Source organism: Electrona antarctica (assembly GCF_951216825.1).
Source record: "Electrona antarctica genome assembly, contig: scaffold_177, whole genome shotgun sequence".
Lineage (NCBI taxonomy): Eukaryota > Metazoa > Chordata > Actinopteri > Myctophiformes > Myctophidae > Electrona > Electrona antarctica.
The window spans coordinates 67,501-93,939 of NW_027638285.1; the positions used below are offsets into that span (position 1 = coordinate 67,501).

General features: G+C 44.5%; 1 protein-coding gene across 1 annotated transcript in view; it reads left to right on the plus strand.

Annotated features, from left to right (window-relative positions):
* The window catches only part of LOC306918223 (uncharacterized protein), a gene marked incomplete at its 3' end in the record, with an annotated part of 32,766 nt that overhangs the window by 1,119 nt on the left and 5,208 nt on the right, over positions 1-26,439 (plus strand). Inside the window, exons 5-18 of the mRNA XM_079531096.1 lie at positions 1-41; positions 241-381; positions 492-585; positions 686-753; positions 870-959; positions 1,053-1,184; positions 1,884-1,934; positions 2,890-2,985; positions 3,152-3,208; positions 3,552-3,671; positions 4,187-4,240; positions 6,323-6,457; positions 6,619-14,249; positions 16,773-16,844. The exon at positions 1-41 is cut by the window's left edge and continues 88 nt beyond it. Of these exons, the coding sequence (XP_079387222.1) occupies positions 1-41; positions 241-381; positions 492-585; positions 686-753; positions 870-959; positions 1,053-1,184; positions 1,884-1,934; positions 2,890-2,985; positions 3,152-3,208; positions 3,552-3,671; positions 4,187-4,240; positions 6,323-6,457; positions 6,619-14,249; positions 16,773-16,844 (8,782 nt within the window). The remainder of the gene's footprint in view (positions 42-240; positions 382-491; positions 586-685; positions 754-869; positions 960-1,052; positions 1,185-1,883; positions 1,935-2,889; positions 2,986-3,151; positions 3,209-3,551; positions 3,672-4,186; positions 4,241-6,322; positions 6,458-6,618; positions 14,250-16,772; positions 16,845-26,439) is intronic.

Below are 26,439 nucleotides of genomic sequence, written 5' to 3' on the forward strand. Positions count from 1 at the left end.
TGTCCTTCCCTGGTGCGAGGGCAAAGCACCTGGAGGCTGAGGTGTGTTATAGCATTCTCAATATCTCTATTCTATAGTTGACTGATACACATTCGGCATGTTTGAAATTGGTTTGCATGAGTCGGCAGTCTGTAATGAGTTTGTCATGGAAGAACAGGTGATAATCAGGGGTTAATCAAGTTCCGTAGGCTACATTCAATTAATAAATACCACAATGTTCTATGATTTCTTCCACCACAGGTGAAATCCGCTAAGATTCCACACATTCCGGATGTCGTTTGCATTCTCGCAACCAGCAACGACATTGCTGGTAAAACGTTCTCACAAGCGGGGGAGGAATTTCGAAAGCTCTTGGTCACCGCACTTGCTCGCTGGGACAATGTAAGTTAATTCTTAGTCATTTATCTTTCTATTTTTTTATGTTTCAGTATGTACTGTAATGCCTCAAAGGTGTAGTTTTTTAGGAAGAAGCCTTTTTTTTTTTTTATCAGGTCTGTGTTCTGGACTTCCCTCCCCGTCTGAATGTGGACGTTGAACAGGAAATGTGTTTGCGTCAGGAATTCCAGCGCACGGCGGCCTTCTGCGGTAAATAATAAGAATGCATACCCAACCGCTTATGTCTGTTTACGCTGATCCATGCAATACTGTATTATGATTACTACATCATGTTTATTTTATTTAAAAGGTGTCCGTTACATCAGTGCAGTAGAGGCATTCCCGCTCACACAACTGGACTTGTGGTGCAGAGACAACGTAAGTGGAATGTCATGTGGAGAATCTGCATTATTTGCCGATCATATGAATGCAAAAATTCATATCAGATAGAGGGTAATTGAAATATTTATCTGAATGTGTCTTATGTCTGTCAGGTACACTTGAGCGATGACGGTGGTATGCCAATCCTTGCACAGCTGCTGTCGTCTGCTGTTCACGAACAACTGCAGCTGAGAGCAGACCAGGTCCGAGCATTTTAAATCTGAATGAGTAAAATCTAAGATGGCGGAGTTCCTATTTTCCAGCCTGTAAACGTTTTCCTCTGTTTCTATGCACAGGCCAGTGCTAGGAGGACATCACCTTGCCCACAACGCAAGTCTGTAGCTGTGTTGCCACCAGCACCTGTCAGAAGCGTGTATCCCAGGTCTCTTGTCAGCAAAGAAGTGCACGTACCCCGCTCAGCTGCTGCTGTAAGTAGTCGAATCGTGTCACTGCTTCATGGTAAATATCGTAAATGGAGCATTTCAGAGTCTTGCTCAAGGACACTTTGACATTAACTAGCTACTGTATCCCTGAGTCACTGCTGCCCCTTATTGGTTTGTGACAAGGGATACTCTGTTATCATATTAGTTACTTGCACAAGCAGAGCGCACAAGTAATAGTTTTAGTCCAGTGCTTCGATGCGTATGTCGCCATTTGATATGTATGCGCCGTGCCAGCGTATGACGTAATGACTACTTGTGCTTGATATGGCAGTGGTGTCAGATTACATACATGTATACATGGGGGCATTACCTTTAATCCTCCCGACACTAAAACATATCGTCAACATCAAAAACCAATTACACCCTGGCATTGGGTCCTTTAATCCACATCTTTATTACGTCATCATTGAGAGCTAGTTATACCCTGACGTCATATGCTGCTACGATACATACGCATCAAACGGGGCAAGTAACCACAATATAACGCTAATCAACTTACAAATTACATATACATAGAGGCATTTCCTTTAATCCACCCGACACTGATCGACATATAAGTCACCAGCGGTCGACAGTACTTGCGCTCTGCTTGCGCACTTACTTGTGTGCAACAAGCAAGTAGGCACTCGACAGAGTGCAGTTCTAGTTTACTTTGTGCTCATCAACCTGCATTTCTCCTTTCAGACCAACCAGCCTACCGTTCCTTGGTCGCAGCAGCAGCAGCAGCAGCAGCAGGTTTGTCATCTTTAACCACTGAAACCCTGTATTGTTTTATGGTGGGGAAGACCTGCCCAGTTCAGTGGGCACACCCCATGATGAACAATACTGTATCTGCCTGTGTTGGCAGTACACACTTACTTACGTACTGAATGTTCCAAAGGTTTCCTTATCTTAACATTGATCAACAATACCTGACCACAGTACCTCATTAAAGCAGGTGTGATTCCTGCCTTGATATGTACGACTCGGTACTATAACCAGTTGAGATGAGTGGGAAAAGAGCTGCAAGCTCGTACGGTGTCACAGATGTAAGACAATATGAGCTTGTAGATCTGCTATTTTTGAATAGCCAAAGCACAAATGTTACACAGATGTAGTCTAGTGTTTAATTAAAGGCTGGAGGGTTGATCTAATCCTAAACTCCAAACCACACCAATGGGTCGCCAGGCAACGCCTTGCAACCAAATGATTGCAAGTAGACACATGTAGTTGCAAGCCACCATGGAATTGAAACGCTTGGGTTGACAATGTGCCAATGTGCAACAGGCCATATCACACCAACCTTGCTTTAATCCCTGTATGCATGTGTTTAACCCATTGTGACCTGAGATCAGATTCTAAAAGTGTCTTCTACATCCTGACAGTTTTCTGAAAAAGTCGTTCTTCGATTTTCCAAAAATAGCAGACCTACAAGCTCATAGCGCTATGAGCTTGTAGAGCTGCTATTTTTCAATAGCTAAAGCATAACATAATGCTAACACCAAAAGGGGTTCCTCCCCAAAATGGGTTAACCAATGGAGTGTATTAGAAATAGGTTGTGACAACCACTACGTTGGACCTGTTGCAACACAGATTTCCATGTATTCAGAAATAGGTTTTCTTTGACATAGAAGGTTTCCATTTGACAACAGTATTATTGCGGTGTATGATTTAATGCATGGTCACATTTCCTTTCTCTTTTCATCCACAGGTGGACTTGCCAGAGAGTTCCATCCCACTCAACCCTGTCTGGTTTAGCCCTAGCATCTTGGATGCAATGAATGTGGCTGCTCCATCAGGTGGAAAGGTAATTTCATTGAAAAGTTTACATTGTTTTGCGTCTTTGTGTTTTAATGTACACTCATCTAAATAAGTAAAAGGTACACACAGGGTTTGCAGTGTCCACTGTTTGACATTATAAATGTATTGGACAATGTTTGACTATGCATCATTAGCTCTGTTTGTATACACAGGTCAGTCCTAGGACATCACACCGCGAGGTGAGAGTGCCTCATTCACCCGTTGCCACGGTAAGGAGTTTGTAACCTGTAACTCCGACACTGTTTAGTTTTAGCCACAGTCATGTTTTATCATTGTTGTATCATAGTTCAACAAACACAAAATCTCACTTCTGTGAAGTGAAGGGCGCTCTAATCATCCATCATCATTCATCATGTCATTATGGCCAATCACAATATGCGTCCTCACTTTTGTCTTCAATGGTTGTGTTGCTTTTTAGCTAGTGTCGTGTATTACAACTATTATGTGTATGTGTATGTATTATGTGTATGTGTATTACAACTATTCCACAATCTGCAAATGCTAAATGAGTCTGAAACTACACCTGCATCATTAGCTCCGTTTGTATTACAGGTCAGTCGTAGGCCATCGCCCTCCACCTCTCCAGTGACACCACTGCCCGTCAGAAGCGTGTCTCCGAGAGTTATTGTCAGCCGTCAGATCAGCAGACCAGCTCGTTCACCTGTTGCCACAGTAAGGAGTTTGTAACCTGTAACTGTGACGGTTGCATGTGTTTGGTCCGACGTACTAACAGCCCGACAGGCATAAGTCTGACGACCCTACCCCAACCCCTAAACCTAACCTCACAGGAAGCCACGGGTTAGTTTGAACCTGCCACGCATGTCGGGGGCCACGGGTTAGTTTTAACCTAGACTGGAACTCATCTATGCTTTCTATGGCATAGGCAGCTCCCGGCAGGATCCGCCAGGAGAAACTAGACGCAGCTGCAGGACATGAGACTAATTAATTAGGGAGAGAGAGAGAGGAGTGTGTGCGTGTCAATTTAACAAAGGTGCAGACACATTTTTAACCTGATACATGTTAGTTTTTACCTACCACGCATGTCAGTAGCCACGGGTTAGTTGCAATCGACAACGCATGTTGTGGGACTAATGCCTGTCGTTCTGTTAGTATGTCTGAACAACATATATTTTTATTTAGTTATTTACTTTTATACATCAAACTGCATGTCTTATTTCTCATTACAGACGAGCCAGCCTAGTGTGCAGTCTACTACAAGGGGGCTCGTTCGGGAGCAGCAGGTTTGTCATGTTTTATCATAGTTATGTTAAAACAAAATCACACTTGTCTGAAGTGAGTGGCACTCTAATCAGTTGTTGCGTTTGCATAGAGTAGCCCAGGTGAAAATTATACTTTGTTAATGATTCAAGGTCAAGTTGACCACCTCTCACACACTCTTATGTGCGTGCACACACATGCACGCACTCTGTCTTCCTATTGGCCGGCCTTTACAGAGCCATAACTTTGGTTTGCAACATGCTACAGCCTCGCAATTTGGTCCATAGATGTAGACCACCAATAGGAACGGAGCTGTACTTGCTTAAGCCCCGCCCCCTCTGTATTCCTATTGGCTGGCCTTTACACAGCTATAACCACCAATGGGAATGAGCTGTACTTTTTGCTTAAGCCCCGCCCCCTCTGTCTTCATGTTAGAATGCTAGCATGCTAGCATGTTGGGATGTTAGCATTAGCATGTTAGCATTAACATGTTGGCACATTAGCACATGTTGGCACATTAGCTTGTTAGCATGTTAGCATTGGCATGTTAGCATTAGCATGTTGGCACTAGCATGTTAGCATGTTAGCATGTTAGCATTAGCACGTTAGCACATGTTAGCATTAGCATGTTAGCACATTAGCACATGTTAGCATTAGCATGTTAACATGTTAGCATTAGCTTGTTAGCATGTTAGCATGTTAGCATTAGCATTTAGCATTAGCATGTTAACATTAGCACGTTAGCACATGTTAGCATTAGCATGTTAGCACATTAGCACATGTTAGCATGTTAGCATTAGCCTTTTAGCATGTTAGCATTAGTTTGTTAGCATGTTAGCACTAGCATGTTAGCATTAGCATGTTAGCATTATTATGTTAGCATTATCATGCTAGCATGTTAGCATGTTGGCATTAGCATGTTAGCATTAGCATGTTAGCATTATTATGTTAGCATTATCATGCTAGCATGTTGGCATTAGCATGTTGGCATTAGCATGTTAGCATTAGCATGTTAGCATTATTATGTTAGCATTATCATGCTAGCATGTTGGCATTAGCATGTTAGCATGTTAGCATGATAGCACTAGCATGTTAGCATGCTAGCACTAGCATGTTAGCATTAGCATGTTAGCATTAGCACATTAGCATGTTAGCATTAGCACGTTAGCACATGTTAGCATTAGCATGTTAGCACATTAACGCATGTTAGCATTAGCATTTAGCATTAGCATGTTAGCATTAGCATTTAGCATTAGCATGTTAGCATTAGCATGTTAGCACTAGCATGTTAGCATTAGCATGTTAGCATTATTATGTTAGCATTATCATGCTAGCATGTTAGCATGTTGGCATTAGCATGTTAGCATTAGCATGTTAGCACATTAGCACATGTTGGCATTAGCATGTTAGCATTAGCATGTTAGCACATTAGCGCATTAGCATGTTAGCATTAGCATGTTAGCATTAGCATGTTAGCACTAGCATGTTAGCACTAGCATGTTATCATGCACGTTATCATTAGCATGTTAGCACTAGCATGTTAGCACTAGCATGTTATCATGCATGCTAGCATTAGCATGTTAGCATGCATGTTAGCACTAGCATGTTATCATGCATGCTAGCATTAGCATGTTAGCATTATTATGTTAGCATTATCATGCTAGCATGTTAGCATGTTGGCATTAGCATGTTAGCATTAGCATGTTAGCATGATAGCACTAGCATGTTAGCATGATAGCACTAGCATGTTAGCACTAGCATGTTACCATGTTAGCATGTTAGATAGTATGTTAGCATGCTAGCATGTTATCATGTTAGCATTAGCATGTTTGCATGTTAGCATTGGCATGTTAGCATTGGCATGTTAGCACTAGCATGTTAGCATTAGCATGTTAACATTAGCATGTTAGCACATTAGCACATGTTAGCATTATCATGTTAGCATGTTAGCATTATAATTTTTGCCTTAGCATGTTAGCATTAGCATGTTAGCATCAGCATGTTAGAATTAGCATGTCAACATGCTAACATGCATGCTAACATGCAGCCAATATTATATTACCATTATCATTGATGTGTATGATTTGACGTACTTTGCTCCACAGGTGGACTTGGCTGAGTGTTCCATCCGACCAGATCCTGTGTCTTTTCCCCGTGACTTCTCAGATGCGATGGATGCTGCCGTCCGATCCCATGTTTCCAGCTATGTGGGTCGCCCAGCTATTCCACGTGGCAGCGAGGTAATTTGGATGCAATGTTTATGTTGACATTGAAGCGTTTTAAAAAGTTTCTCTCCCTTTCTGACCCAGATAAATTGGTAAAATCTAAGAATGTTTATACTGTCCAAGAGGCGCTATGTCAAATGGTGATGAAACGGTTTGTGTGCTCTTGCTTACATCAGATGTCCCCTGTTGAACGTCGGGAGAAGAGTGCGGTGAGGCAGAGTCAGCAGCCTGTGCAGTCAGTGAGGGCAAGCATCTGTCAAGCGGACATAACCTACATCAACCCCTATAAGCCTTGGCTAGGCAAGTTGAACAGTCAGTGCACCTGCATGGCGCTCACCTTTCTGGCTTTCCACACTGATGGAGTGCGTTTCGACACATCCTCCCTTGACAAAGTGCTTTATCAGGGAGATGATCTCTACAAAGACAATATACGCCACCTTTTTGTGGAAAACCATGAAGCAAAGCTTACGTTCAGGAATCTGACCATAGAGGAGATGCCAAAACAAGTTGTCGTTGAGAGCAATTTCTACAGTGTCAATATGTGGTATGTGAAAGTTGGTTATGTGAACCCATCAGCCAAACACCACACTAACATACCTAAGGATATGCTGTTTCTGGAGCAGGAACTGAAGTGCCTGTCGCAAGAGGTCACCCATGCTTTCCTGATTGTAAGTCCCGAATGCTTTGCAGTGTTCCGTGACACATCAGGACGTTATGGCGTTTTTGACTCCCATTCGAGATCTGCGACAGGTTTGCCGATGCCTGAAGGAAAAGCTATTCTACTGACGTTCCAAGATCTGAGTGGTTTGGTCCGCCACTTTGACATGCTTTTCAAAGAGCGTTCTCCTTTAGCGCGGTATGAGTTTGTGCCTGTTTCATTTGACCATCACTCCAGCGACGCTCCTGGACCGTCAACAAATGTGACACGTGCGCAAGCTCCTGCAACAATCGACCATGGCTCCAGCGAGATTGCTGCAACGTCAACAAGTGTGACAAGCACACCAGCTACTGCAGCAATCGACCATGTCTCCAGCAAGACTCCTGCACCGTCAACAAATGTGACAATTAGAGCAGCAGTACCAACAGTGCAGAGCAACAGGTGGCATGCAAAGCAGGGTCTGCAGCGAGCGCCACAATTGGTGAGTGCCACTATGTGTCAAGGTGACATACGCACCAATCCTGAGTCAGAGAGGTCAAACACTCAGTGCACCTGCATGGCTCTCACCTTTCTTGCCTACCACAATGAGGGAGTTGGTTTTGACACGGCCTGCCTTGACAAAGTGCTTGTCCAGGGAGATGTTCTCTACGAAGACACAATACAGCATCTGCATTTGGACAATACGCATCAGTCAGATCTCTTGACCATGGAGCAGTTGCCAAATCGGGTCTTCGGCGAGAACAGTGTTTACACCGTTCGCATGGACATGTCAGACCTGAAAGTTGGTCCCTTGAACAAAACAAAAGGAAAGAATTACTCCCTTGCCAAACAGCTGCAGTGCCTGTCAAATGATCTCACCCATGCAGTGTTGATGGTTCATCCTGAATGCTTTGCAGTGTTTCGGGACAGATCAGGACGCTACGGGTTGTTTGATTCACACTCAAGAAATGACTGGGGTATGCCAATATCTGGAGGAAAAGCAATTATGTTGACTTTCCAAAACGTGACTGACTTGGCCTGCCACTTGCGCCTGGTCCTCAAAGGCCGTCCTACTCATGCGTCATATGAGCTCTTGCCTGTTGTCTTTGAAATTGACCAGACACCAGTGGCACCACCTCACAGTGTGCCCTCCCTTGACCACGGCTCCAGTGAGGCACCAGCGGCACCACCTCACAGTGTGCCCTTCTTTGACCACGGCTCCAGTGAGACTCCAGAATATCATCTTTCCAAACTAAATAAAGCAAGGCGAATAAAGAATCAGCGGAAACTTGTGCAGAAACAGCATGAGTACAAGAATGAATCCAGGACCACACGCTGGCTCACTGATGCTGGATTCCGTGAAACACATAAAGCCTTCATGAAAAACTATTGGAAAAAGAGATGGAACACTGATGCTGATTGTCGTGAATCACACAAAAAGAAGCAGAACAACAGATGGAGCACCGATGCTGTTTTCCGTGAATCACGCAAAAAGAAGCATAACAACAGATGGAGCACCGATGCTGTTTTCCGTGAATCACACAAACGGAAGCAGAACAACAGATGGAGCACCGATGCTGTTTTCCGTGAATCACGCAAAAAGAAGCATAACAACAGATGGAGCACCGATGCTGTTTTCCGTGAATCACACAAACGGAAGCAGAACAACAGATGGAGCACCGATGCTGTTTTCCGTGAATCACACAAACGGAAGCAGAACAACAGATGGAGCACCGATGCTGTTTTCCGTGAATCACGCAAACAGAAGCACCATCAAAGATATCACAATGAAGCTGAATTCAGGCGGCGCCATATACAACTGTGCACCAAGAACAAGATGGAGAGACTCGCAGCAGATACTATACTCCGTATCCACCACAAGTTGCAGTGTGCTATGAGACTAAAGAGGAAATCCATACATATTGCAAACCGCCAGTCTCTACGTGAAATGGAAGCTCTTATGAAAGTTCACATGTCGAAATTCCGAGAACGGATTAAATTAGGGCCCACATTTGTGTGTACGGTGTGCCACAGAGTTTTGTTCGGCAATCAGGTCCTATGGTGCAACAGGGCAAAGTACCTCAAATTAAACCAACACCTGGTAACTGCTTGCTTGACAGCCAAGTATGTGCACATATGTGACTGTGAATGCTCAGCCCCGTGTGACGTTGCAAATGAGAGAAAACAGGAGTATATCTGCTACAGCTGTGACGACAACCTAACAAAAGGGAGGATGCCATGCATAGCAGCTGCTAATAAGCTGGAACCAGCACCCATTCCCCTAGAGCTGCAACTGTTGAATTACCTGGAAAGGCAGCTAATCGCAAAGTACATACCCTTTGCTAAAATTATTTCGTTGCCGAAAGGACGGCAAAGGGCAGTGCATGGTCCAGTTGTGTGTGTACCGTCGGAAGTGGAAGCCACGGTGAATGCTCTGCCGAGGTCCAGACATGAAGACCAGCTGTTGCAGGTTAAGCTGAAGCGGAACATCAAGTACAAGGGATATCAGCACTTCCACACGGTGAACATGACAGATGTGCTGGCGGCACTGAGGAAACTGAAAGTGACTCATCCGGAATACCGTGACATAGTCATTAATGATAATGCCACGTTTGACCGCCTCCAGGATGAACTGTCAGTCGATGAGGAAGATGCACAAGAGGCTGTGTCACCTGTTGCTGACACAACAGGTGAACAGCCGTCTAGCGAACAGGAGGAACTTAGACCCGGTCTGATCTTTGACTCTTGCATGCAGCCTCCTGACATCGCACAGGAAATCCTATCGTACGGTGAGGGGGTATTCAGCATCGCTCCAGCCCAAGGAAACAGACCTGTGGGTATTTTCACCGTCCCCAAGCTTGAAAGCATGGCCTTTCCCGTGCAGTTCTCAACCGGAGAGAATACATTAGATGAGGTCAGAGACATCAAATTGTCCCCAAGTAGGTACTTCAATGCGAGGCTCCTTTCTGTCGATACCCGCTTTGCCACCGACCAAACCTACCTCTTCTTCGCGCAGTTTGTGACAGAAACGCAGCAGGCTACCAACAGCATGTCCATCCAGACGCGGAAGGGGAAAAGATATACCAGGGACGGAAGAACGCTGTCAAACAAAATGCTTCAGGACAAAAACGAGGTAGTGAAGCTCGTCCGTAACAGGGATGCGACGCGCTTCATGCAGCCCCTCAGAGGCACTCCGGCGTTCTGGAGCAGAGCGCTTAAAGATCTCCACGCTATGTGCAGACAGCTCGGAAAGCCCAACTGGTTCATCACATTGAGTGCCGCGGAGATGAGGTGGCCAGAAGTCATTAAGGCCATCAAAGCACAACAAGGTGAACAAGGGGACTTCTCAGAGCTAGACTGGGTTGCAAAATGCGACATTCTCCGGAGCAACCCTGTCACTCTCATGCGATTGTTTGAAAAGAGAGTGGACGCAGCCGTCGCTTTTTTGCTGTCGCCTGCACATCCAGTCGGTAAAGTGGAGGATTACTTCTATCGCGTGGAGTTCCAGGCTCGTGGTAGCCCTCACATACACATGATGGTTTGGGTCAAGAATGCACCAGATGCTGAGGATCCTGGTGTTGACGACTTCATAAACAAGTACGTCAGTTGCAGGATGCCTGACCAGTATGCAGACCCCGAGCTCCACAAAATCGTGTCTGAAGTTCAAGTTCACAGCCGGAACCACTCCAGGTCATGCAAGAAAGGAAATGTGACTTGTCGATTTGGGTTCCCCAAACTACCCATGGACGAAACTATCATCGCACTTCCTCGTCTCCTGTCCTCAGATGATGACGATGACGGTCAGAAAGACAACAGCGGCAGTGGCCAGAAAGCTAAATGCAAAAGGCGAAAAGGCTCGCGGAAAGAGACATTGAAACAAAAGGAGGCCAAGGAAAAGCTGGCACCACTGAGAGACATGCTCAATGACCCTGAAGCCTCATTCAGGGATTTGCCAGAACTGCTCAAGAAATGCAACCTTACTCGGGGGCGGTATCTGCAATTTGTCTTTGACCTTAGCACTGTACCGCAAGTTCACCTGAGGCGTCATCCTGATGAGTGCTGGATAAATGCGTACAATCCCCATCTGCTGCGAGTGTGGGACGCCAACATGGACATCCAGTATATACTAGATGATGCATCTTGTGCCCAGTACATGATGGCTTACGTGGCGAAACCGGAACACGAGATGTCCGAGCTCCTCAGCGCAGTCGTTGCGGACGCGCGCAAGTCTAATCCGGACGCCAAAGAAATGGATGAAATGAAGCACATCATGCACACATACGTTCAGCACAGAGAGGTCAGCGCTCAGGAGTCTGTCGCGCGTGTATGCAGTCTCCCGCTTAAAAAGTGCACGCGTCAGGTCATTTTCCTACAGACTGATGAGGATGGCCTGAGAATGAGTCAGCCCATGAGTAAACTGAAGGAGATGGACCCAGACGCAGAAGATGTGTGGATGTCAGGCATTCCCGAGAAGTACTTGAACAGACCAGACGAGCCGGAGTTCGAATACATGTGTCTTGCTGAGTTTGCGTCCGAATACAGGGTTCTGGCCAGCACAAGCAAATTGCAGAACGCACTGCCCCTGCAGAACGACATGGGGTATGTTCAGAAAAGGACCAACCTTGAAAGAGTCGCCGTTATTCGCTTCACTCGATTCTCCGAGCAGAAAAACAAGGAGAAGTACTACAGAGGGATGCTGAAACTGTACTTTCCACACAGAGCAGACAGGGAACTGAAAGGCGAGACCCATGCCACGTATGAGCAGTTCTACGAACATGATCTTGCCAGGACAAGGATTGGATTCCGCGTCCGTGTGAAGGAGATTGTGGATAAGAACAAGGACTTATATGAAGGGCGGGGGAGAATTGTGGATCAGGTACTGGACACGCTTGCGGAAGAAGGAGCAGTTTTCAATGCGTGGAACACTTTTGCGCCAGAGGTCGAGGTCGACCGTTTGGAGTGCATCAGCCTTCGGAAACCCAGCGATCCCCACGAGCGACAAGAGCGAGACGAGGTTCCCGAATACCAAGTCCATCCCGACGCCAGTAAAGCGATGCCAGTGATCGATGCTCCCGAATTGAGCCCGGACTATGTCAGGAGCATGTACCGGAGCCTCAACGAAACGCAAGCGTCCATCTTCTACACCGTGCGTCAATGGTGTTTGAAGCGCGTCTTGCGTGACGACCCTGAGCCCTTTCTTTATTTCATCTCTGGGGGTGCTGGCTGTGGCAAATCCCATGTCATCAAGTGCATTTATCAGGAGGGTACCAAGATTCTCCGCCAACTGCCCAGTTATCGCAACGAAGCAGACATGACCCAGCCCTTGGTGCTGCTGTCAGCGTTTACCGGCACTGCGGCTTTCAACATCAATGGACGAACCCTGCACTCCTTGCTGAAGCTGCCGAGAAGTTTGAAGGAACAGTATGTTTCACTTGGAAATGCACTGGACGACGTGAGAGGGGTATTGGCCCACGCCGAGATCTTGATCATTGATGAGATATCCATGGTCTCCCAGGAGCTCTTTAACTTTGTCAACTTGCGATTGCAGCAGATCAAGGGCAACAGGAAACCCTTTGGTGGCATGTCTGTCCTCGCAGTTGGAGACTTCTACCAGCTGCCACCCGTTGGTAATAGCAAAGCGCTCTGCATTGTCAACGAGGCTGTGCCAGGTGTCTGGGCAGATTTTCAGATGGTCGACCTTACCGAGATCATGCGTCAGAAAGATGATCTCATTTTCGCCGAACTCTTGAACAGGCTGAGAGTAAAGGGGAAGGCGGACGCTCTGAGTGCCCACGACAGTTGTCTGCTCGCACAGGCTGTGGCTGAAAGCAAAGACTGCCCACGTGATGTCCTTCATATCTTTGCGACAAACAAGGAGGTCGATGCCCACAACGATGTGGTCATCACCGAGCTCGGCACCCAGATTTCCACGATTCAAGCTCAAGATTATCGGAAGTACGGAAACTCCGAAGACATGACGCCGCTGGTCTGTCCCTTCAGAGGCAACTCGAGGGAGTTGCCGTCAACCTTCCAAGCTGCTGAAGGAGCGCGAGTCATGGTCATCAGGAATCTAGACGTTGAAGATGGGATGGTAAACGGGACCTTTGGAACAATAGCCAACATTGTCACAACCACTGCAAACGGGCAGACCGTTGTGGATTTGCTTGGCCTCCAACTGGACAATCCCACGGCAGGTCGGACGTTCCGCAGGAAGATTCAAGGGCCAACTGATGACCTGGTGTACATCGAAAGGTTTGAGGAGAGACTGACCAAATCAACGGTGGTGCGACGGCAGTTTCCCATCAAACTTGCCTTTGGGTGTACAGCCCACAAAGTGCAAGGCATGACCATGGATTATGCAGTGGTGTCTCTGAAGCACATCTTTCAACCCGGAATGGCCTATGTCGCCCTGAGCCGAACAACCTCCCTTCAAGGGCTCAAAATCACAGACTTCAACGAGAAGAAGATTTATGCCAACCCAGACATAAAGGCGGCAATGGAGAGCATGACTCGTGCTTCGTTCCAAATGACGAGACCACTGTTGCACTTTGTCAAGTCAGCAGACAACATCGGCCCGACGTTGACCATCGTGCATCACAACGCACAGGGGCTAATGTCGCACATTGGGGACGTGAAAGCGCACCACGAATTCAGACACGCCGATGTGTTGTGCATGACAGAGACCCATTTGACTGGATCCTCCGTTCCCCCTGGCATCGAGCTGGAGGGATACCATGTGTTTGCACGCAACAGACACGTGTCGTACACCAACACTAAGGACATTGCTACAGAAAGGGGAGGTGGAGTCGCGGTCTACTACAGAAGTAGTCTTCTAGCAGACGCCCGGAGGGCCGTTCACAATGTCACCGATCTCGAGTTTGCAGTCGTCAGAGTTGAGGCCCCAGTCAAAGCGCTCATAGCCACTGTCTACAGACCCCCCAAATACAGGAAAAGCGCCTTTTGTCTCAACCTTGGCCGCCTCTTGGAATCCTTGGCCTTGATGGACTGCCAGCCTGTTGTTGTCTGTGGAGACTTCAATGAGGACCTGCTCAAGACGGACCGGAAACTAGTTAAGGAGGAGTTTGAGTCCAAAGGCTACAGCCAGCTGATCTCCACTGCAACAACCGAAAATAATACCCTGATTGATCACATCTACATATCACAACCAGGGTATTGCCTTCAGTCGGGTGTACTGCACACATACTACAGTTATCACGATGCCGTCTACTGCGTGTTGACTTCAAGCCGGCCATCAGCATGCTAAATGACCCATCCGCCTCGCCTGTCAGTCACATGCCAGCAAGCCCACCGACAGCCGTCACATGAAAGCCAGCCATCAGCCGTCCATCAGCCTGCCACCGTAAAGCTCAACGACAGCTGAGGAACAAATCGGAAGACCCAAGGGATCTCTAGGTCTCCATCGTCACTCCCAGTCATCCGGGTTCTCCATACATCTGGCCAGTTTGTTCCCCATATTGCCTGTCACCATGCGCTGGCTCATACTACAGTTATCACGATGCCGTCTACTGCGTGTTGACTTCAAGCCAGCCATCAGCATCCCAAACGACCCATCCGCCAGTCAGTCACATGCCAGCAAGCCCACCCGACAGCCTGTCAGTCACATCACATCACAGCCAGCCATTAACCGTCCATCAGCCTGCCACCGTAAAGCTCAACGACAGCTGAGGAACAAATCGGAAGACCCAAGGGATCTCTAGGTCTCCATCGTCACTCCCAGTCATCCGGGTTCTCCATACATCTGGCCAGTTTGTTCCCCATATTGCCTGTCACCATGCGCTGGCTCATACTACAGTTATCACGATGCCATATACTGCATGTTGACTTCAAGCCAGCCATCAGCATCCCAAACGACCCATCCGCCAGTCAGTCACATGCCAGCAAGCCCACCCGACAGCCTGTCAGTCACATCACATCACAGCCAGCCATTAACCGTCCATCAGCCTGCCACCGTAAAGCTCAACGACAGCTGAGGAACAAATCGGAAGACCCAAGGGATCTCTAGGTCTCCATCGTCACTCCCAGTCATCCGGGTTCTCCATACATCTGGCCAGTTTGTTCCCCATATTGCCTTTCACCATGCGCTGGCTCATACTACAGTTATCACAATGCCATATACTGCGTGTTGACTTCAAGCCAGCCATCAGCATCCCAAACGACCCATCCGCCAGTCAGTCACATGCCAGCAAGCCCACCCGACAGCCTGTCAGTCACATCACATCACAGCCAGCCATTAACCGTCCATCAGCCTGCCACCGTAAAGCTCAACGACAGCTGAGCAACAAATCGGAAGACCCAAGGGATCTCTAGGTCTCCATCGTCACTCCCAGTCATCCGGGTTCTCCATACATCTGGCCAGTTTGTTCCCCATATTGCCTTTCACCATGCGCTGGCTCATACTACAGTTATCACAATGCCATATACTGCGTGTTGACTTCAAGCCAGCCATCAGCATCCCAAACGACCCATCCGCCAGTCAGTCACATGCCAGCAAGCCCACCCGACAGCCTGTCAGTCACATCACAGCCAGCCATTAACCGTCCATCAGCCTGCCACCGTAAAGCTCAACGACAGCTGAGGAACAAATCGGAAGACCCAAGGGATCTCTAGGTCTCCATCGTCACTCCCAGTCATCCGGGTTCTCCATACATCTGGCCAGTTTGTTCCCCATATTGCCTGTCACCATGCGCTGGCTCATACTACAGTTATCACGATGCCGTCTACTGCGTGTTGACTTCAAGCCAGCCATCAGCATCCCAAACGACCCATCCGCCAGTCAGTCACATGCCAGCAAGCCCACCCGACAGCCTGTCAGTCACATCACATCACAGCCAGCCATTAACCGTCCATCAGCCTGCCACCGTAAAGCTCAACGACAGCTGAGGAACAAATCGGAAGACCCAAGGGATCTCTAGGTCTCCATCGTCACTCCCAGTCATCCGGGTTCTCCATACATCTGGCCAGTTTGTTCCCCATATTGCCTGTCACCATGCGCTGGCTCATACTACAGTTATCACGATGCCGTCTACTGCGTGTTGACTTCAAGCCAGCCAATCAGCATGCCAAACGACCCATCCACCTGTCAGTCACATGCCGGCCAGCCATCAGCCTAGCATGCCAAACGACCCATCCGCCTGTCAGTCACATGCCAGCAAGCCCTTCCGACAGCCTGTCGCTCACATGACAGCCAGCCATCAGCCGTCCATCAGCCTGCCACCGTAAAGCTCAACGACAACTGAGGAACAAATGGGAAGACCCAAGGGATCTCTAGGCCGTCCTCAGATGAGCTCTCCATCGTCACTCCCAGTCATCCGGGTTCTCCATACATCTGGCCAGTTCGTTCCCCATATTGCCTTTCACCATGCGCTGGCTGCACTCTCCGCACACTCCATCAGTTCCTCGCCTTGGATGGTGTCCCCCTCCCCCCCCCCCCCCCCCCTTGGATCTGTCCTGTGTCTCCCGCCATGTTTGTCCTGTGACCATTCCCACCTCCATGTTTGCACCATTCCCACTTCCCTGTGTTTGTCCTGTGTTCGTCCCATGCCCCCTCTCCCCCGGTTTGTCTTGTGTCTCCCACCAATGTCCCCCCATGCTTGTCCTGTTACTCCCCCTGTTTGTCTCTTGTGTCCCCCTGCTTGTGTACCGTCTTTGTCTTGTGTATCTGTCTTCCCTCAGTATTTGTCCCGTGTCTCTGTGTCTTCCCTCCGTCTATGTTCCGTTTGTTGGTCCCCCCTCCCTGTTTGTTCTGTTTGTCTTGTGTCTCTGTCTCACCTCTGTGTTTGTTCCGTGTGTTTTTCTGTTTCCCCTGTGTTTGACCAATATCTGTGTCTCCCCTCTGTTTGTTCCATGTTTTTAATGTTTAACCCTGTGTGTTTGTCCCATACCTCTGTTTTTTGTGTTTGTTCCGTGTCCTCACCGTGTTTCTCCCACCTGTGTTTGTCTTGTGTTTGTCGCTGTGTTTGTCCCGTGAACCCCCCCTGTCATGTTTGTCCCCTGTCTCCCCCACCCTCATGTGTCCCCCACTCTCGGCCTGCACCTTGTCGTGGTGAGTGGGCTTTAAACCAAGACAGGCCTTTAAGCAGAAATACAAGATGGTTCAATTTCCAGCTCACTTAAAGGTTCTAAGGCTAATTACGGTCTACATTTAGCTGACATTTGTTTTTTTACCCAGTCAGCACGCTATGTGGATAGCCCAAGGTTTGGTGTTGCTGCTGTATTATGATGTTAACTTCATCTTCTCGTTGTGACAGGAACCAGGCTGGGGGTGTTCCTGTGTGCCTAGATGTTCCGGGGACCCCCACATGCAACAACAAACTCCAAATGCAACCAACCAACCAACCAACCAACCAAACACTTGTCATGCCAACATGCTAATGCTAACATGCTAACATGCTCATGCTAACATGCTAACATGCTAGCATGCTAATGCTAATGCTAGCATGCTAATGCTAATGCTAGCATGCTAATGCTAGCATGCTAACATGCTAATGCTAACATGCTAATGCTAACATGCTAATGCTAACATGCTAACGCTAACATGCTAATGCTAACATGCTAATGCTAATATGCTAATGCTAACATGCTAAAATGCTAATGCCAACATGCTAATGCTAATGCCAACATGCTAATGCTAACATGCTAATGCTAACATGCTAACATGCTAATGCTAACATGCTAATGCTAACATGCTAATGCTAACATGCTAACATGCTTATGCTAACATGCTAATGCTAACATGCTAATGCTAACATGCTAATGCTAATATGCTAATGCTAGCATGCTAACATGCTAATGCTAACATGCTAATGCTAACATGCTAATGCTAACATGCTAACATGCTAATGCTAACATGCTAATGCTAACATGCTAATATGCTAATGTTAACATGCTAATGCTAACATGCTAATGCTAACATGCTAATGCTAATATGCTAACATGCTAATGCTAACATGCTAATGCTAACATGCTAATGCTAACATGCTAACATGCTAACATGCTAATGCTAACATGCTAATGCTAACATGCTAATGCTAACATGCTAATGCTAACATGCTAATGCTAATATGCTAATGCTAACATGCTAAAATGCTAATGCCAACATGCTAATGCTAATGCCAACATGCTAATGCTAACATGCTAATGCTAACATGCTAACATGCTAATGCTAACATGCTAATGCTAACATGCTAATGCTAATATGCTAATGTTAACATGCTAATGCTAACATGCTAATGCTAACATGCTAATGCTAATATGCTAACATGCTAATGCTAACATGCTAATGCTAACATGCTAATGCTAACATGCTAATGCTAACATGCTAATGCTAATATGCTAACATGCTAATGCTAACATGCTAATGCTAATATGCTAATGCTAGCATGCTAACATGCTAATGCTAACATGCTAATGCTAACATGCTCATGCTAACATGCTAATGCTAACATGCTAATGCTAATATGCTAATGTTAACATGCTAATGCTAACATGCTAATGCTAACATGCTAATGCTAATATGCTAACATGCTAATGCTAACATGCTAATGCTAATATGCTAACATGCTAATGCTAACATGCTAATGCTAACATGCTAATGCTAACATGCTAATGCTAACATGCTAATGCTAACATGCTAATGCTAATATGCTAACATGCTAATGCTAACATGCTAATGCTAACATGCTAATGCTAACATGCTAATGCTAACATGCTAATGCTAACATGCTAATGCTAACATGCTAACATGCTAATGCTAACATGCTAATGCTAACATGCTAACATGCTAATGCTAACATGCTAATGCTAACATGCTAACATGCTAACATGCTAATGCTAACATGCTAATGCTAACATGCTAATGCTAACATGCTAATGCTAACATGCTAACATGCTAATGCTAACATGCTAATGCTAATATGCTAATGCTAACATGCTAAAATGCTAATGCTAACATGCTAATGCTAATATGCTAACATGCTAATGCTAACATGCTAATGCTAACATGCTAATGCTAACATGCTAACATGCTAATGCTAACATGCTAATGCTAACATGCTAACATGCTAATGCTAACATGCTAATGCTAACATGCTAATGCTAACATGATAACATGCTAAAATGCTAACATGCTAACATGGTAACATGCTAATGCTAACATGCTAATGCTAACATGCTAACATGCTAATGCTAACATGCTAATGCTAACATGTTAATGCTAACATGCTAATGCTAATATGCTAATGTTAACATGCTAATGCTAACATGCTAATGCTAACATGCTAATGCTAATATGCTAACATGCTAATGCTAACATGCTAATGCTAATATGCTAACATGCTAATGCTAACATGCTAATGCTAACATGCTAATGCTAACATGCTAATGCTAACATGCTAATGCTAATATGCTAACATGCTAATGCTAACATGCTAATGCTAACATGCTAATGCTAATATGCTAATGCTAACATGCTAAAATGCTAATGCCAACATGCTAATGCTAATGCCAACATGCTAATGCTAACATGCTAATGCTAACATGCTAACATGCTAATGCTAACATGCTAATGCTAACATGCTAATGCTAATATGCTAATGTTAACATGCTAATGCTAACATGCTAATGCTAACATGCTAATGCTAATATGCTAACATGCTAATGCTAACATGCTAACATGCTAATGCTAACATGCTAATGCTAACATGCTAATGCTAACATGCTAATGCTAATATGCTAACATGCTAATGCTAACATGCTAATGCTAATATGCTAATGCTAGCATGCTAACATGCTAATGCTAACATGCTAATGCTAACATGCTAACATGCTCATGCTAACATGCTAATGCTAACATGCTAACATGCTTATGCTAACATGCTAATGCTAACATGCTAATGCTAACATGCTAATGCTAATATGCTAATGCTAGCATGCTAACATGCTAATGCTAACATGCTAATGCTAACATGCTAATGCTAACATGCTAACATGCTAATGCTAACATGCTAATGCTAACATGCTAATATGCTAATGTTAACATGCTAATGCTAACATGCTAATGCTAACATGCTAATGCTAATATGCTAACATGCTAATGCTAACATGCTAATGCTAACATGCTAATGCTAACATGCTAACATGCTAACATGCTAATGCTAACATGCTAATGCTAACATGCTAATGCTAACATGCTAATGCTAACATGCTAATGCTAATATGCTAATGCTAACATGCTAAAATGCTAATGCCAACATGCTAATGCTAATGCCAACATGCTAATGCTAACATGCTAATGCTAACATGCTAACATGCTAATGCTAACATGCTAATGCTAACATGCTAATGCTAATATGCTAATGTTAACATGCTAATGCTAACATGCTAATGCTAACATGCTAATGCTAATATGCTAACATGCTAATGCTAACATGCTAATGCTAACATGCTAATGCTAACATGCTAATGCTAACATGCTAATGCTAATATGCTAACATGCTAATGCTAACATGCTAATGCTAATATGCTAATGCTAGCATGCTAACATGCTAATGCTAACATGCTAATGCTAACATGCTCATGCTAACATGCTAATGCTAACATGCTAATGCTAATATGCTAATGTTAACATGCTAATGCTAACATGCTAATGCTAACATGCTAATGCTAATATGCTAACATGCTAATGCTAACATGCTAATGCTAATATGCTAACATGCTAATGCTAACATGCTAATGCTAACATGCTAATGCTAACATGCTAATGCTAACATGCTAATGCTAATATGCTAACATGCTAATGCTAACATGCTAATGCTAACATGCTAATGCTAACATGCTAATGCTAACATGCTAATGCTAACATGCTAATGCTAACATGCTAACATGCTAATGCTAACATGCTAATGCTAACATGCTAACATGCTAATGCTAACATGCTAATGCTAACATGCTAACATGCTAACATGCTAATGCTAACATGCTAATGCTAACATGCTAATGCTAACATGCTAATGCTAACATGCTAACATGCTAATGCTAACATGCTAATGCTAATATGCTAATGCTAACATGCTAAAATGCTAATGCTAACATGCTAATGCTAATATGCTAACATGCTAATGCTAACATGCTAATGCTAACATGCTAATGCTAACATGCTAACATGCTAATGCTAACATGCTAATGCTAACATGCTAACATGCTAATGCTAACATGCTAATGCTAACATGCTAATGCTAACATGATAACATGCTAAAATGCTAACATGCTAACATGGTAACATGCTAATGCTAACATGCTAATGCTAACATGCTAACATGCTAATGCTAACATGCTAATGCTAACATGTTAATGCTAACATGCTAATGCTAATATGCTAATGTTAACATGCTAATGCTAACATGCTAATGCTAACATGCTAATGCTAATATGCTAACATGCTAATGCTAACATGCTAATGCTAATATGCTAACATGCTAATGCTAACATGCTAATGCTAACATGCTAATGCTAACATGCTAATGCTAACATGCTAATGCTAATATGCTAACATGCTAATGCTAACATGCTAATGCTAACATGCTAATGCTAATATGCTAATGCTAACATGCTAAAATGCTAATGCCAACATGCTAATGCTAATGCCAACATGCTAATGCTAACATGCTAATGCTAACATGCTAACATGCTAATGCTAACATGCTAATGCTAACATGCTAATGCTAATATGCTAATGTTAACATGCTAATGCTAACATGCTAATGCTAACATGCTAATGCTAATATGCTAACATGCTAATGCTAACATGCTAACATGCTAATGCTAACATGCTAATGCTAACATGCTAATGCTAACATGCTAATGCTAATATGCTAACATGCTAATGCTAACATGCTAATGCTAATATGCTAATGCTAGCATGCTAACATGCTAATGCTAACATGCTAATGCTAACATGCTAACATGCTCATGCTAACATGCTAATGCTAACATGCTAATGCTAATATGCTAATGTTAACATGCTAATGCTAACATGCTAATGCTAACATGCTAATGCTAATATGCTAACATGCTAATGCTAACATGCTAATGCTAATATGCTAACATGCTAATGCTAACATGCTAATGCTAACATGCTAATGCTAACATGCTAATGCTAACATGCTAATGCTAATATGCTAACATGCTAATGCTAACATGCTAATGCTAACATGCTAATGCTAACATGCTAATGCTAACATGCTAATGCTAACATGCTAATGCTAACATGCTAACATGCTAATGCTAACATGCTAATGCTAACATGCTAACATGCTAATGCTAACATGCTAATGCTAACATGCTAACATGCTAACATGCTAATGCTAACATGCTAATGCTAACATGCTAATGCTAACATGCTAATGCTAACATGCTAACATGCTAATGCTAACATGCTAATGCTAATATGCTAATGCTAACATGCTAAAATGCTAATGCTAACATGCTAATGCTAATATGCTAACATGCTAATGCTAACATGCTAATGCTAACATGCTAATGCTAACATGCTAACATGCTAATGCTAACATGCTAATGCTAACATGCTAACATGCTAATGCTAACATGCTAATGCTAACATGCTAATGCTAACATGATAACATGCTAAAATGCTAACATGCTAACATGGTAACATGCTAATGCTAACATGCTAATGCTAACATGCTAACATGCTAATGCTAACATGCTAATGCTAACATGTTAATGCTAACATGCTAACATGCTAATGCTAACATGCTAATGCTAACATGCTAATGCTAACATGCTAATGCTAACATGTTAACATGTTAATGCTAACATGCTAAAATGCTAATGCTAACATGCTAATGCTAACATGCTAATATGCTAACATGCTAATGCTAACATGCTAATGCTAACATGCTAACATGCTAACATGCTAATGCTAACATGATAATATGCTAATGCTAACATGCTAACATGTTAACGCTAACATGCTAATGCTAACATGCTAATGCTAACATGCTAAGGGGTCCATTTGGTTTCGCTCAGGGGGGCGGCCCGATTCTGGCGAGCCGCCCCGCGTCCGAAACGGTTGAGAAATGACAGAGTTACGTGTTTCCCCGAATTTCTCTATTGACTTTCAATGTGTGTGTGTGCGTGCACATGTGTGCATGTGCGTGTGTGCGAGAGTTGGTCAGGTGACCTTGAATCATTAACAAAGTATCATTTTCACCTGGGCTAGTCTATGCAATGCAAACAGTATTGAAAGGTAAAGCACACTGACTCTCTATGAGAGATCGTATGTCCGAACAAATTGCTCTATCGCAAAAAGTAAAAGTCGAATGCGATTTTTGTTTTCCCCGTGAGTGACCCGAGGCATTGAGGTACGCCGTGTGCGATCGTGGTATTGGTACGATAAAAAACGTGGTTATAAGTGCGAGTTAAGAATTGTGCTTGTGATGAAAAAATTGCTGACTCATTCAGGCATTTAACATGGAGTTTATGACACATTATGATGGTACACCTGTCGCTTTCAGGGCTGTAGTTCACGTACTGTATGTATCTGTGCTATGGTTTTGACATTGGGTGAAAGAGGACGAGTGTGGCTACAAAATTACCGAAACCCATGCGTGTAAAGTGAATATTTTGGCCGTGAGGACGATTTGTTCGGAGAATTTCGGTATAGTCTTCACATTGGCTTCTCACTCTGATCCGCTCTCTCTCTGGGCGTGCGACACTCTGAGTCGAGAATATTGCTCAGACCACACACACTTTGAACTGCGATAGCGGGCAAACCGTGCAACGTATTCGAATTCCGTCTGAACCACCACAAAGTCGATGGCCTCGTGTGCTGTTTGACGTTTAAATCGTGTTTCTACGTAACAGTATGCCAGAGCAATGTGGCTCCAAAGTAACGTGTCGTTTTCTGTTTTTCCACGCGTTTCCCCATCGACTTTGAATGGGGCATTTTTCGCGTCGTTTATTGCGAATTACGTGGGCACGGTAACACGAATCGGAAAGAAAAGCACAAGCACACCATTCCCGGCCGAGCCGCACGTTTTGATGTATATATTGCGGGGCTTTGGCAAACCGTGCGGCCGGCCGTAGACGTCGAAGTTTCGCGTATTGATAATTATAATTATTACGATTAAGTATGCGTTTTAGATTTCAACCTGTGTTTCTGCCATTGCATGGCAGGCACCCAGAATAATTATTATAATCAAGCTGCAGGCACCCAGTCAAATTTCCTGAAATTTGTTTCTAGTTCTGGGTGCCTGCCATGCAATGGCAGAAACACAGGTTGAAATCTAAAACGCATACTTAATAATTATTATAATCAATACGCGAAACTTCGACGTCTACGGCCGGCCGCACGGTTTGCCAAAGCCCCGCAATATATACATCAAAACGTGCGGCTCGGCCGGGAATGGTGTGCTTGTGCTTTTCTTTCCGATTCGTGTTACCGTGCCCACGTAATTCGCAATAAACGACGCGAAAAATGCCCCATTCAAAGTCGATGGGGAAACGCGTGGAAAAACAGAAAACGACACGTTACTTTGGAGCCACATTGCTCTGGCATACTGTTACGTAGAAACACGATTTAAACGTCAAACAGCACACGAGGCCATCGACTTTGTGGTGGTTCAGACGGAATTCGAATACGTTGCACGGTTTGCCCGCTATCGCAGTTCAAAGTGTGTGTGGTCTGAGCAATATTCTCGACTCAGAGTGTCGCACGCCCAGAGAGAGAGCGGATCAGAGTGAGAAGCCAATGTGAAGACTATACCGAAATTCTCCGAACAAATCGTCCTCACGGCCAAAATATTCACTTTACACGCATGGGTTTCGGTAATTTTGTAGCCACACTCGTCCTCTTTCACCCAATGTCAAAACCATAGCACAGATACATACAGTACGTGAACTACAGCCCTGAAAGCGACAGGTGTACCATCATAATGTGTCATAAACTCCATGTTAAATGCCTGAATGAGTCAGCAATTTTTTCATCACAAGCACAATTCTTAACTCGCACTTATAACCACGTTTTTTATCGTACCAATACCACGATCGCACACGGCGTACCTCAATGCCTCGGGTCACTCACGGGGAAAACAAAAATCGCATTCGACTTTTACTTTTTGCGATAGAGCAATTTGTTCGGACATACGATCTCTCATAGAGAGTCAGTGTGCTTTACCTTTCAATACTGTTTGCATTGCATAGACTAGCCCAGGTGAAAATGATACTTTGTTAATGATTCAAGGTCACCTGACCAACTCTCGCACACGCGCGCACACATGCACATGCACGCACATGCACACATGTGCACGCACACACACATTGAAAGTCAATAGAGAAATTCGGGGAAACACGTAACTCTGTCATTTCTCAACCGTTTCGGATGCGGGGCGGCTCGCCAGAACCGGGCCGCCCCCCTGAGCGAAACCAAATGGACCCCTTAGCATGTTAGCATTAGCATGTTAGCGTTAGCATGTTAGCATTAGCATATTAGCATGTTAGCATGTTAGCATTAGCATGTTAGCATTAGCATGTTAGCATGTTAGCATTAGCATATTAGCATGTTAGCATGTTAGCATGTTAGCGTTAGCATGTTAGCATTAGCATATTAGCATGTTAGCATGTTAGCATTAGCATGTTAGCATTAGCATGTTAGCATGTTAGCATTAGCATATTAGCATGTTAGCATGTTAGCATGTTAGCATTAGCATGTTAGCATTTTAGCATTAGCATGTTAGCATGTTAGCATTAGCATGTTAGCATGTTAGCATTAGCATGTTAGCATGTTAGCATTAGCATGTTAGCATGTTAGCATTAGCATGTTAGCATTAGCATGTTAGCATTAGCATGTTAGCATGTTAGCATGTTAGCATTAGCATGTTAGCATGTTAGCATTAGCATTAGCATGTTAGCATGTTACCATGTTAGCATAAGCATGTTAGCATGTTAGCATGTTAGCATTAGCATGTTAGCATGTTAGCATGTTAGCATTAGCATGTTAGCATGTTAGCATTAGCATGTTAGCATGTTAGCATTAGCATGTTAGCATGTTAGCTTTAGCATGTTAGCATTAGTATGTTAGCATGTTAGCATGTTAGCATGTTAGCATTAGCATGTTAGCATTAGCATGTTAGCATGTTAGCATTAGCATGTTAGCATGTTAGCATTAGCATGTTAGCATGTTAGCATTAGCATATTAGCATGTTAGCATGTTAGCATTAGCATGTTAGCATTTTAGCATTAGCATGTTAGCATGTTAGCATTAGCATGTTAGCATTAGCATGTTAGCATGTTAGCTTTAGCATGTTAGCATTAGCATGTTAGC